The sequence below is a fragment of the Gallinula chloropus genome, assembly GCF_964237585.1.
Source record: "Gallinula chloropus genome assembly, chromosome: 12".
Lineage (NCBI taxonomy): Eukaryota > Metazoa > Chordata > Aves > Gruiformes > Rallidae > Gallinula > Gallinula chloropus.
In genome coordinates this window covers 748,828-761,164 of record NC_140097.1, presented here as the reverse complement: position 1 = coordinate 761,164, position 12,337 = coordinate 748,828, and the positions used below count along the sequence as shown (strand labels likewise).

The 12,337-nt window shown below is 59.0% G+C and overlaps 1 protein-coding gene across 2 annotated transcripts in view; it reads right to left on the bottom strand.

Annotated features, from left to right (window-relative positions):
• Positions 1 to 2,293: 2,293 nt before the first annotated feature.
• SRGAP3 (SLIT-ROBO Rho GTPase activating protein 3) overlaps positions 2,294 to 12,337 on the bottom strand; it is a gene marked incomplete at both ends in the record, with an annotated part of 75,470 nt that continues 65,426 nt past the window's right edge. For both annotated transcript variants that reach the window (XM_084269775.1, XM_084269776.1), the window contains 8 exons: positions 2,294 to 2,710; positions 4,938 to 5,265; positions 5,594 to 5,743; positions 6,242 to 6,422; positions 8,604 to 8,683; positions 10,035 to 10,262; positions 10,529 to 10,634; positions 11,714 to 11,848. In XM_084269775.1, the coding sequence (XP_084125901.1) occupies positions 2,294 to 2,710; positions 4,938 to 5,265; positions 5,594 to 5,743; positions 6,242 to 6,422; positions 8,604 to 8,683; positions 10,035 to 10,262; positions 10,529 to 10,634; positions 11,714 to 11,848 (1,625 nt within the window). The remainder of the gene's footprint in view (positions 2,711 to 4,937; positions 5,266 to 5,593; positions 5,744 to 6,241; positions 6,423 to 8,603; positions 8,684 to 10,034; positions 10,263 to 10,528; positions 10,635 to 11,713; positions 11,849 to 12,337) is intronic.

Genomic DNA, 12,337 nt, shown 5'->3' with positions numbered 1-12,337 from the left:
ACCCCCAGCCTGAAGTGGGTTCACTCCAGAGTCATCTCTGAGAGCGTAGCAGAACCCAGAGGGGCAGCAAAGCTGGTGTTCTCCAGGAACAAAATGGAACCCCCGAATCACTGGCATGGTGTGGGTGGCCCCCGTGTCCAGCGGGGTGCTGCCCCCCAGCAGCCAGCCAGCCAGACAGACTGCCAGAACACCTGCTGCGGCAGCCATGGAGGGACACACGGATGCCGGGGCTGGGGACGGTGGGACAGGGACACAGCCCGCAGGAAAATGAACCTCGGTAGGGCCCAGGGGTGGTAGTTACAAACTCAGCAGCGCTCACAGACCAGTACGTACACGGCCCCTTCCTCACAGCGCCGCAGGAAGGAGCACGGCTCAGCACAGCAGGACTCCTCCCCACGGGACACGGACGGGCAGCGTGGCGGCTTTTTATCTCCTTGTTTATTGTCATTATTATTATCGGGTTTTATTTTTACATTGAGCTACTTACTAAGTGCAAAGTTTTGGTGAGTGGCATTGGCTTTCATCTACTCCCAGGCTACGTCTGTACAGTTTACACAGTAACAGTTACTCCCCAGCATGTCAGCGAGTACACAGTATATACAGAGAGCGGCGGCGCGGGGCGCAGGGGGACACATGCTTGTGCGCTGGGCACGGGAACGAGCGCCAGGCTGGAGCCCAGCACGGAGCTACGCGCTGCCTCGCATGGGGACGGGGGCTGCGGCGGGACCGGGGGGCTCAGCCCCCCAGCAGGCACCTCTGCTGCTGCCTGGGAGTCGGGCTGCTCCAGCCAGGGGCGAGCCAGGGGCCGCAGCGGTACCAGAGGCAAGAGGAAGATGAAGGGGGACAAGAGAAAACCCAACCCCCTGTGCAGGGGCAGGTGGCTGCAGGAGGAGGAAGCGGGGGGCTTGTGAGTGTCTCTGCCCAGGGGCAGACAGAACAGGGACTGGAGGGCAGCAGGGAAGGATGAAGGTGTAGGCCCATCAGTGCAGCTTCTCCGCACGGCTGAGCCTCACCGCGGCCCCTTTCACTGGGGCTGTATGTGACCGTGTGGAAGGGGCCGAATGGAAGCGTGGGGCAGCGCCTGGAAATCTGTACAGGAAGGAGCAAAACTGCAGGAGAAGCACAGAGTGTCCTGAACTCAGCAGCTACAGGAGAGACCTGACTGCCAGACAAGGTGCCGGGCAGCCCCCAGATCCTTCTGCGGATTTCGGTCTCTGGGTCGAAACAAACGCAGGTCCCTCTGCAGGAACCCCACCCGCTGCTTGGCACAGGGCAGTGCAAAGTGCAAAGTGTCACCCCATCAGACGGGCCCCGCATCTGACACGGTCAAATATGGCTCATGCTTTTCATGCAAGAAGATGCACTCTGAACCCAGCCCCTCATGTTCTGCTGAGCAATTCCCAACACAGCAACGTCCTCGCCAGCTCCTCGCCCGCTCGGTCCCCTCTGGCCGGGCACCGCCAGCGTTTGGGTTTCTTAAAGGAAAAAGAAGTGTGGGGAGAGGAAAATGAAGCATCTCCAGTAACTGTGCGAGTGACTCTGTGCTCACGGGCTCATCACTGGTCTTTGTCCATTCCCAACTCCTCGGGAGAGTCAGAGCTGTGGCAGGGCAGAGCTGTGCCTGGTGCAGCACCAGTGTCCTGCCCGAAGCCGATGGAGCCACCTCACCATCCGTCCCCGCTCCTGCCAACACATCAGGGCACAGAGCGTCTCGGGGTTCAGCCTGAAAAGCCATCCTGACACTCTGTCAGCAGTGAATTCAGCCCTTCTCCAAAGGGGAACACCCCTGCTCTGTGCCCCCCAACCCTCCCACCCCCCGTCTGTTACCAATGCCCAGAGATGCAGACGATCAGTTCCGGGATCGGCCCCGTGTGCTGGCACACAGCTGCTCCGTACCTCCACACCCCCCCACCCCAACAGCCAGGAGAACCCCCACCTCAACCCCACGTCTCTGGAGGGCATTTCAGAGCCAGTTTCTGAGGTAAATCTACTTCTTAGAAAGTCACTGAACCGCATCCGCTTCTCTTCACTGTTACTTCTACACAGAGCTGTACTCTGCAGCGCCGACCCGCCGCCGCCTCCTGCGCAGGGCTGCGAGCTTGGGAAGGGTTTCCACATGGACGGGGTGTGCGTGCACACAGACGTACATACACACAGGCGTATGTACAACCAACCACCAGGCCCAACCCGCACTGTTCCCCTCCTGGAGAGCGTCCGATCCGCACGGCTCTGGCTCCCCGCGCCGCGGCCCCGCTCCGCCGCGCAGGCGCTGGCGCTCCCGCCACGTCCCAGCCTACATGGTGCCCGATTTATCCGCCGAGCTGCTGGGGAAGAGCTTCTCGGTGGGGGTGACGGCGGGGCTGCCCACCCCCGAGCTGCTGCTGCTGCTGGAGCGGTGCTGCACCACCGGCCGCACCGGCCGCATCGGCGGGGGCCGCAGCTGAGCCCCGGCCAGCCGGGCCGAGAGCGCCGGCTTGAAGGTGGTCATCATCTCCGTGGTGGAGCTGCTGCTGCGGCGCATGGCAGCGTCCGGGTCCCGGATCAGGATGGTGTGGAGGGGGCTGGCGGGCTCCGAGTTGGCGGCGCCCATCGGGGGGTTCTTCATGGGCTCCAGCGTGTCCAGCACCACGTCGGGGGCCTGCTTGGCCGTGTTCTGCCGCTCCAGCTCCCGCAGCTCGTTCAGCGCCGTGCTCATGGTCTTCTCGATGTCCTGCGGACGCCACCGACAAAGGGATGTCAGCACCGCGCCACAGCGTCGCCCCTCTCCCCTGCACCCACCCGTGGAGACGCCCCCCGCCCTGCACGGGTATGGGTGTGTGGGGGTCTCTGACCTAAGGTGGGGCCTTGAGGTGAAGCAGGAGCTTGAGGAGATGAAAAGCCCAAACTTGGGCCATGCAAGGGCACCCCACACCTCCCGAGTCAAGGGGAGCTTGGTCCCCAGCTCTGAAGGGAGCGAAGGCTGGGCACTCCAAGTGCCCACAGCCCTGCAGAGACAGTGCACCTCACACCCTGCCCCAGCTGAGCCTGGTGTCCCCAACAGCAGCCGCCCTGCTGCCTCCCTCAGGTGTACAGGGCCTCTGCCGACCCTGCGCCGACCCGGCAAACGCCGGGGACGTACTCGGGGGGAGCAGCACGGCAGCAGCCAGGGAGGCAGCCGAGGTGGGCCCGGCCCTGGCCTCTCCCTGCCCACCCGCCTCAGCTCTGGTCTCCCGGGCACGGCCTCCATGGGCCCGTCCAGGAGAGCCTCCGGAACAGGAGCCCAGCCCAGATGTGCCCCGGGAGAGGAAGCAGCTGCCCTGATCACAGCTGTCCTCACCATCCTCTTCAGAGACAGAGGCCCAAGTTCAAAGTCACAAACCCGCCTGACCGGAGCTACAGCCACTGGCTGGGAAGGAGCCTGTCTGAAGAGAGACTGAACCAGCCCCTGAACAGCAGCTCTAGTTACCCCTCCGCTGTCCTCGCGGGTAGCTAACGCCCACACGATGCTAGGTGGGCCTCAGGTAGTGTTCAGAGATCAGCAGAAGGGAACTAATTATCGAGCCAGCTCCAATTAATGCTATTAAGCTGTTCAGATGGTGAGTGGAAATACCCTCCCCGAGCCAAGCCCTGGGACTCCCCAGGCCAGTGTGAGTGTTTATTTGCACCAGCTCAGCGAGAACCTTCCCTACGGCTTAACAAACAACCCCAGGCCCAAAAGCCAAGAGAACTGTGCCTGTCGTGCCCTGTCCTCAGCAGTCACCCCTCTGTCTGGAGCCCCCGTTCCCCAGGGCCCTGCGCTGCACCCCAGGACTGCAGCCCCAGGCGCCGTGGCAGCTGCCACACTCCTGCCCATCAGCCGAGCCCCGGGACGTGGTGTGTGCTGCTGTCCCAGCTCGCGCCGGGCACGCGCTGCGCTACCACCGTAACGCTGCGAACTCATCACCCCCAACACAAGCTCCTGCTGGACAGAGAAGCTGGGTAGCGTGCTGCAGAGCAAGAAACGAGGAGCGTGGCTGGTGGAAAAGCAAACAGGACAGTGAGAATTCTGCCTCTCTGCAATCATCATTAATTATCCCCCTGAAAGCAGCGGTCTGGACACACAACAGCCTGACAAACCCTGCGGGACACGAGCTGCTGCCGGGCGGTGGGCAGTGGGCTCCCCTCTGCCTGGGTGTCACTGACCACCCCACAGCTGCTGCTCCCATGGGGGTGGCATGGAACAGCGTCACAGGGATGCTGAACAGCCCACCTGCAGCCCTCTTGGCCCCCAGGCCTAGGAACAGCTTGATCTGCGGCCGCCCAGGCAGGTCTGTGGGGACTGTGCCTCAACTAGGGGGGCTGGAGAATTCTGCAGCCTGTTCCCTGGCAGGGCCACTCTCCAGGGTGTTGAGAGGTTTGGTGTAACCTGACTGGCACCTGGCAGGGAGCAGGGACCTGCTGGCAGTGCTGGAGGGGACACGGATTCGTCAGCACCTTGATGGCCTAGTGTGGGGCTGACAACATCGCAGGGCTGGCGGTGTCACGCTGGGGTCAGGCTGACTTCTAACCCTTGGAGGTCCTACCTACAACAGCCAGTAACACGTGAAGTGCTCTTCTCCGAGCACTGAGCATCAGTCAGGTTCTGATTTGGTAAATCCTGTTTTCTCCTGCTAAGCTCCTTAAGGAGCATCAAAGGATGGTACCGTGCTCCCTCCCTGCAGCAGCCAGAGCTGCAAGCACGTTTCGGTGCTGGAACCAGTGTTTCTGCCCTGTGTGAAGGCAGCAGGGGTTGTGGCAGGAGGCAGCATCTCCTGTCAGACCGACTGATGCACTGGAGAAGCGGGAGGCTGTTGGCTGCTGGTTTTATCTTTAAACTGGGGACGTGTGCTGCCCTGGCCGGGGCTGTGCAGCGCTACCCCCGTGACTCGTTTCAGCCTCTCCATCCCTGGGGACCGAGAGCCCCTTCACAACCCTCTTACCTCAGCCAGCGCTTCTGCTTCTAGAGATTTCTGATCTCCGAGACTACTGTGTCTAGTCGATCCACAGGTGGGTCTCAGCGGGTGCCCATCAGACAAGGCCTTCCTGTCTGGGAAATTGATGCTGCCTGCACTGCCGAATGTCGCCATTCTGCGCTTTTCGGGACTCTCAATCCTGCCCCTGTTAAGGGGGATTTTGTGGGGGCTGCTAGGGCAGGCCGCTGCTCGAGGAGGAGTGTCTATGCCAGGACCCATCCCTCGGGGTGGGCTGTGGGTGTCCCCCCCGCTTCGACGGCGAGGGATAGCTGCCCCGTCAGACCTCAATCTCACTCTGCAAAGAATCCATCACAAGAGCGGGTCACCGTGCGTCAGGGGGCGGCCGGCTGCAGGCTGCACGGCGCTCGCTCGGCTCGGAGCCCAGCCCGAGCCGCGCCCGAGCCTCTCGGCTCCAGAAGACTAAAGCGAGAGGGAAGACAGACATTTTAGCCAGCGCCAAGGCAAGGACAGCATCGACCCCTCTGCACACCACAGCATCGCACACGGAACCCCTGCCACGCGCGCGTCGCTCGGCAGCGCCTTCCCTTCCGTCCTGCCCTACGCCGCAGACGGACTCTCCCCACACCACCGGCCCTGTGCTCACAGGGAGAGGAGCTCCCTACCTGCCCATCACTCCCCCGAAGCCATAGTCCACAATGTGATCCGTCGGAGACTGGATGTCGTTCTTGGAGGAGGCTTTATCGTCCAGCAGCGGCCCGCTGCTCGCCTCGCTGTCTGCCTTCTGACTCAGGCTGTCAGAGAACGCATCATCCCTAGGGAAAGGAGATGGGTCAGTCACAGGGCTCTGCCCCAGCAGAGAGGCTACAGCCCAGCAGCTCCAGATAGTGTTAAAGAAGGTCTGGAACAGGGTAACCGGAGGCTGGAAAAAGCATCACCACACCCCCTGTGCTGCAGTTGCCACCTTAATGAAAGCACAGTGCTTGTACCAGAAGCAGCATCTGCAAAGGGTCTGGACCCTGCCTCTGGGCCAGGGGGGCACCAAACCACACCAACAAGCAGAGGGATGAGGCTGTTCAGCCTGGGCCATGCTGCCTGGAGGAGTCAGGGACACCCAGGGCTCAGGCGCAGTGTTTAGCACCGGCTTTATCAGCTGGAAAGGGTCTGAGCCACACATGGAGTGGGAACAGCTCTGGATTTCCCACCAGAGGCATGAAACCAGGAGCATCTGACCAGCTATTCTAGGTGCTAAAGATGGACCTCATGTCATTCTGTGACTTCAGCATCCCGGCTCAAAGCACAGCACTACTCACATGTCCTGCACCACGATGTACTGGTGGGGTATGAGGCCGTCCACACCGTTGTGTCTCCCTTCCCACCAGTCTTCCGACGCCCGATGGTACAGGAGGAGCGAGGCTCCCTTCTTGAAGGACAGTTCCCGTGGAGACCGCCCGATGTAGTCGAACTTGGCTATGGCTTCAATCTGCTCCACCTCTGCAAGGGAGGGAAGCACAGAGAAAACCTTGGTTCAAGAAGGGCACTGCAGGTCCTGGCAGGAGCCAGCAGAGCAGCAGCAGTGCTGCTGCCCAGCTTCCCAGAGCATCCTGCACCGAGCACAAACCATCTTATTTTCAGACTGGTCAATTCTTTTTGCTCTTCCAGCCTTCCTGGAATCTCTCACACTCACAAACCACCAACAATCACCAGAAGCTACAAACCAGATGGGAGCAGCTGAGATTTCCCCTGTGTGCATATGGCACTGGCACCACGCTCCCCTCTTCCACCCATAAAGTGGTTTCTTTGGTTACAGAACCCATTATCCTCCAGACTGGGATCTTGCTGAGCTGTGTCAGATACTGAGATCAAAGCCCCACTTACCTTCTCTTCCTGCCTTTATCCTGGAGACAGTTTGGCCTGAATTATTGATGAGTAACGAACCCCCCTTTGGGGATCCCCACAGAAATGGTGACAGCAGCTCTGGGCAGGCAGCTGCTCCACACCACCCACATCTGCAGACCTTCACAGCATGTCAGGAGTTGGAAGGGTCCTCGAAAGCTCACCCAGTCCAACCCCTGCCAGAGCAGGATCACCTGGAGTAAGTCACCCAGGGACACATCCAGGGGGTTTCCTGCACTCTACTCACTGCTTCTCCACTTCTCCCTAAATTAAGTCAAGAACTGGGAGCTCAGGGCCTGAATTCAGTGGGGCTGAGGTTGCACTTTGGGAGGTCAGGAGCGCATCGGGAACCTTTGAGCCCCCAGCCAGAGGCAGGGGCAAAGCCAGGCTGCCACCACCCGGGTACCCCGACCGGCTCTCGGGGCCAGCACTGATCATTTCAAACCCCGCCTGGGGATGGCAGGAGAGCGATGGCAAAGGAAACAGGGCGAGTCCACCCAGTTCCTCCAGCTCTGCCACGTTCTCCTTAAGCCAGGGAAACCCTGTCCCGCTGCCTCCTCACTAACCAAAGGCACCTGCAGCACTCGGGACGCGACCCATGGCTGTGCTCAGGGACAAAACCCTCCGGAGGAAGGCGTGGGGGTGCTGAGTCAGAGCCCAGCCCCAGCAGGGAGGGTGCACGGGGTGACAGGAGGGGAAGAAGGAATATGTAAATTCACAAAATAAAGCTGCTCTTGCACTTGCACCACAGTTAATCACCCGGAAACTCCAATCAGAGTTATTAATGTGATCACCCAGGCATAAAATTAGCTAAATGGCAGCGTGCTCTCCTCCATCTCCGAGCCCTGTGGGCTCCTGCCTGCAGCTGAAAGCAGGCCCTGAGCTGTCCGGCCCAGCTGCGCCCTCCCTTGCACCCTGCAGTGCCCCCCAGCTGGGCCAGCGCTCCTCCCTCCCTGCCTCCCTCCTCAGAGGCTGTGGTGTTCTGCCAGGGCAGGATGCATCCGAGGCAATGGGAGCATCAGGAGAGCTGATGAGGCTTTGGGCTGCCGCTGCCCTCCCGCCCGGCAGTGCTGCCACTGAAGGGCATGGTGGGGTGGCACGTTCACAGGCCCTCAGCAGTGCCAGTGAGGTCTCCAGGACCCATCCCAGGCCGGGCTGGCAGTGCCTCTGGGCAGCACAGTGCTTCCTCCTGCATTGGTACCACGTCCTGGAGTGAACGTGCTCCCTGCCCAGCTCCACCAGCACCCGCTGTCACACTCACCTTTGTGGCCTCAAAGCTTCCACGGGAGCCCGATGCCAAACTCCGCGCCCCACGAGCCCCTGTCTGCCCGTGCTGCCAGACCCGAGCTGCCTCCCCAGCCTCCCAAACTCTGGTGAGGCTCCTGGTGCAAGGGCTTCCCACCCAGCTGCGCCCAGTCCCGGCTCACAACACGGCCTGCATCACCCACTGCAGCCAGGCAGCTACACGGGCCTGACAGGAGCCACACAACCAGGGTACCTGGGGTCTTCATCACCCCAGGAGACAGGAGTGGCTTGGGGGAAACCAGGCAGCAGCTCACTGGAGCACAGGGACAGGTAGTTCCCACCAAGGAGGCAGCTGCTGGATGGTGGATGATGCACAAGCCTAATGGAATGAGCTGGAAGACCCCCCTGTCCTGCACAGGACCCCTGATGTTCCACTGTTTTCCTCTCATCACATCCAAGGGCCCACAGTAGCTGGTGCCCCCGGGTCAGCTCCCAACACAGACCCGCGCTGCTGCTGCTCACACCGGCACTCACCATCGTCGCTGGTGTGTGGCTCCGTGCCGTTGTCATGGTCAGCTTCATCGATGGTGCCTGGCTCGCTGTGCGGGCTGTCACTGCAATGACACACACCCTGCTGTAAGGGAGAGCCAGTGTGCCCAGGGCACCCAGCCCAAGTAAGCTGCTGAGGGAAGTCCTGGCCCCAGGGGCACTTGACAGAGTTATGGGCTTAGTGTTCACAGGACTGAGATGGTCACTTTAAATCACAGCAGATCTCTGAGCTGGCTCTGAGAACAGCAGACATCACACCACGGTCTCAGACCCAGAGCAACATGTTCTGTTCCCCCTGTGTCTTACTCCTGTTTGCCAGAATGAATACAAAGGGGTACCCAGCTAAACTCACTCATTCACAAGGAGTTCCAGCATTTACCCTCTGATTGCCTTGGTAAGGGTGGGGACAGGGAAGATTGGGTCTCAGGAGCATGTAAACCCTGCACAGAGACAGGGTCAGGTCTGTATCCAGCCTGGTTTGTTAGAACTCAGATCTGAACATGGGTTCAGAATTCCAGCATCCTCCAGACAGACACGTAACATCACTTACACTCCAGGGCCAGGGTTTGTTTACGGGGTTTTGCTGTGCTGGGCACACCAAGAAGGGCAAACTGTCCCCCAGAAAGATGGGACACAATGCAGGCTCACAGGGTTGATCCCATCCACAGCTAAAGCAAGCTCATCTGTCCTCTAGCACTGGCCAGGCAAAAGGCCCTGAAGGTCCCAGTTAACTTCAGGCTAACGGATCTCACCCAATTAGCAAGGTATGATGGTGCTACAGGAGTGCTCAAACAGTCCACCCCAGGAGGAGTTTGGTTTGCTCTGGACACATTCCTGTCAGCCTGTGGGTACAGGGATTTCCAGAGACATTCACATTCCTACTGGGAAAGTCTCTCCTGAAATTGTTCCTGAGGCTCATAATGCTGACTGGGAAATACTCGGACTGGCAAGGCTGAAATCCAATGGAGAGCTGAGGGATGGAAGGGGAGGTGAACTGGTTAGGTGTGCAAAATCCTCTGCTCTCACAGCACTGTAACTCAGAACCACGCAGACAGCCTGGTAAGGTTGTTACCCGGTGTAAAAGAGCAGGAGCACATCAGATACACAACCCTGCACACCTAATGCAGAGTGCCCAGCAGGGGTAATGCCAAAGGGCACGTCCTGCTGCAGAGGGGCAAAGTCAGGCCAGCACCCTGCACAGCCTGGCTCAGCAGCCCTGAATGTTAAGCCTGAACCTCCTCAAAGCTCCTCACACCCCCTCAGGGATCTGCTCCCAACAGCCCTCCTCCTGCACTCATGGGAGCTGGAAGCAATTCTCTGCTTACCCCAAAGCTCTGCCCCGTGCCAGGGGCCAGCCCTAACGAAGGCATCTGGCTTTCAGGTCTGAAACGCCACAGCACCGTCCCCACTCCTTACCAGTACTCCTCCCCTCCAGTCATGCACTTCTCGTAGACGGGTCCTTCCAGCTCTCTGTGGCTGGGGAAGATGCCCTCGTGGTTAATGATGATGGTTTTGATGACCTCATTGACATGGGCTTGGCAGGACACCGGATCCTGCCCGTCTGGGATGTGCATCAGAGTGGGCCCGAAGCAGATGGCCAGGTTGTAGGGATCCATCATGTTCTCATCGCTGTACTGCGACAGGCTGCAAGCACAGGCGTTAGGGAGCTGTGCTGCCCGCTCTCCCCAGTCACTCACTATAGTGTCCCACCAGCAGAGCCCCATCGCCCAAAAGAGCAGCCACCCCAGCTGTACACCTTCCCAACACACAGCCACAGCGCAGCAAGGCTGAGCAAGGACCCCAGCACAACTCTCCATGGCAGTGCCAAAAACGGCTGTGCCACCAAGACAGGGAGACCCGGCAGGGAAGGAGGTCAGGGAGGAACTCGGAGAAGGAGGAGAAACACTCACTGATTGAGGAAAGCAAAAAGGTATCGCATGACAACGATGACCGCCCGGGGCAGGGTGACGATGATCTGCTGGATCTGGTGCACTCTCTCGGCGTGGTTCTCAACCTCTGGAACACAGGGAGAGAAAGCAGATCTTTAACCCTCCTGAGACCACACCGGAGGGACTGGAAGTCGTACATGGCTGCAAGTCGGGTGCGTCTGAGGTCAGCTTCTCATGGGAACAGGGCATTTTAGTCCATTTAAACTCCATCCTTAATGGAAAGGTAGCAACAGCCGCGGGAAAGGGAAGGAAAGATGAGGCAAAGGAAGTTTCTGGCTAAACGAGACAGAAATAAATAGAGACGAAACTCCCATCCAGAAAATGAACAGCTGATCTTTGCAACAAAAAGCCTCCAAAAGCTTAATAAACTGTGCAAACTGGCATTAATTAGGGATGGTTCCAAAGCAGGAGCCTATCTGCCAGCACACAGACAGCACATCCCCAAGCAGCAGGCATGTTTCCTGGCACCGAGGGGACCCATCCCCTTCCCTGGAGGCTGTGTGTGCCCAGGCTTCAAACTCTGAGGGCTGCAGGCCCCCAGCCAGGCTAAAAACCCCTGTTCAGGCAGGAAACCAGTGCAGAAACTGCATCAGTGTTTGCTGTTACAGGGGTCCAGCACTGTCCTGCACATCAAAACTGAGAGGCAGCGGTGAATCTCCTACAGCTGCTGCAGAAACCAACTGCTCCTGACAAATAAGACCACATTCTTCCCCCTCTGGAACAAGCCCATCTCTGCATCATTCCCCTCTAGGTATCATCCGTCTTTCCTGACATGGCTGAACCTCCAGCAGCTACACACATTAAGGGGGAGGAGCCCTGAGCAGCGGAAGCCCAAGGAAGGACTGCTGCATGTATTCACTGGTGCCCCCTGAAGCTACACACGCACAGAGACACCTGAACCCCCAGCCACCCTGACGCCTCTCCTGTGAAACGAAGTCATCCCGTAGCCACAGCGTGCAGCACACCCCTCCATCACCTCCAAACCACGGAAGTCATTCTGCCTTCAGCCCTTCCCCAGGGCAGCCGTTTCCACGACTTGCCAATAGATCAGTGTCGCCACTGGAAGGTACTGGGAGAAAGAAACCCCAGCTGGGATCTCCGTTTCTTTGGCTGTGGAGGAACCAGTGGAGCTGTCACGTTACTTACTTATAGTAGATATCAAATCTTGAAACCTTTCCTTAGGAAAGAGGGGGTTTTCCAGTCCTCGGAAGTACAGCTTCAAGACTCCAGCCACGGAATTAATGTCACGTTCGTTCTGGTCATCAGCAAGGGGATCTTCACCTGCCCAGAGAAGAGTGTTTGTTCCCAGCATTAGTGTCAAGTGGGAGCAGCAAAGCAGGTCTTTCCTCCTGACACGGGGCAGCATCAACCTCTCCCCAGCTCCGAAACCCTGCTGTGTTTCTGAAAGCTGCCCAGCGAGGGGAGATCCCACACCTCCTGCCACAGGGCATCCTGCTGAGACAGGCTACACCCTGTCTGCATGGAGGCAGCGCACTGCAGAGAGTGTGAACCTTTCCTGAAGAGAAAAGCGTTATTAATCACTTCTCCTTCAGTCTCCAGCCTTGAGCATTTTGCTTTTCAGGAAGCAGATCTAAGTGATGGCGGGCAGAAGCCTGAGCAGACAGGCTTGGCTGGAGGATGCAGCTGTGCCTCTGGAAGTCTGAATGTCTAGGGTAGCACTGTACTGACTTACATCTGTAACAGGCTTTCAAAACCTAAGGAGCTTGGAGAGCAATTCCTCTGAAATTGGATCACAGAACCCCCAACTGG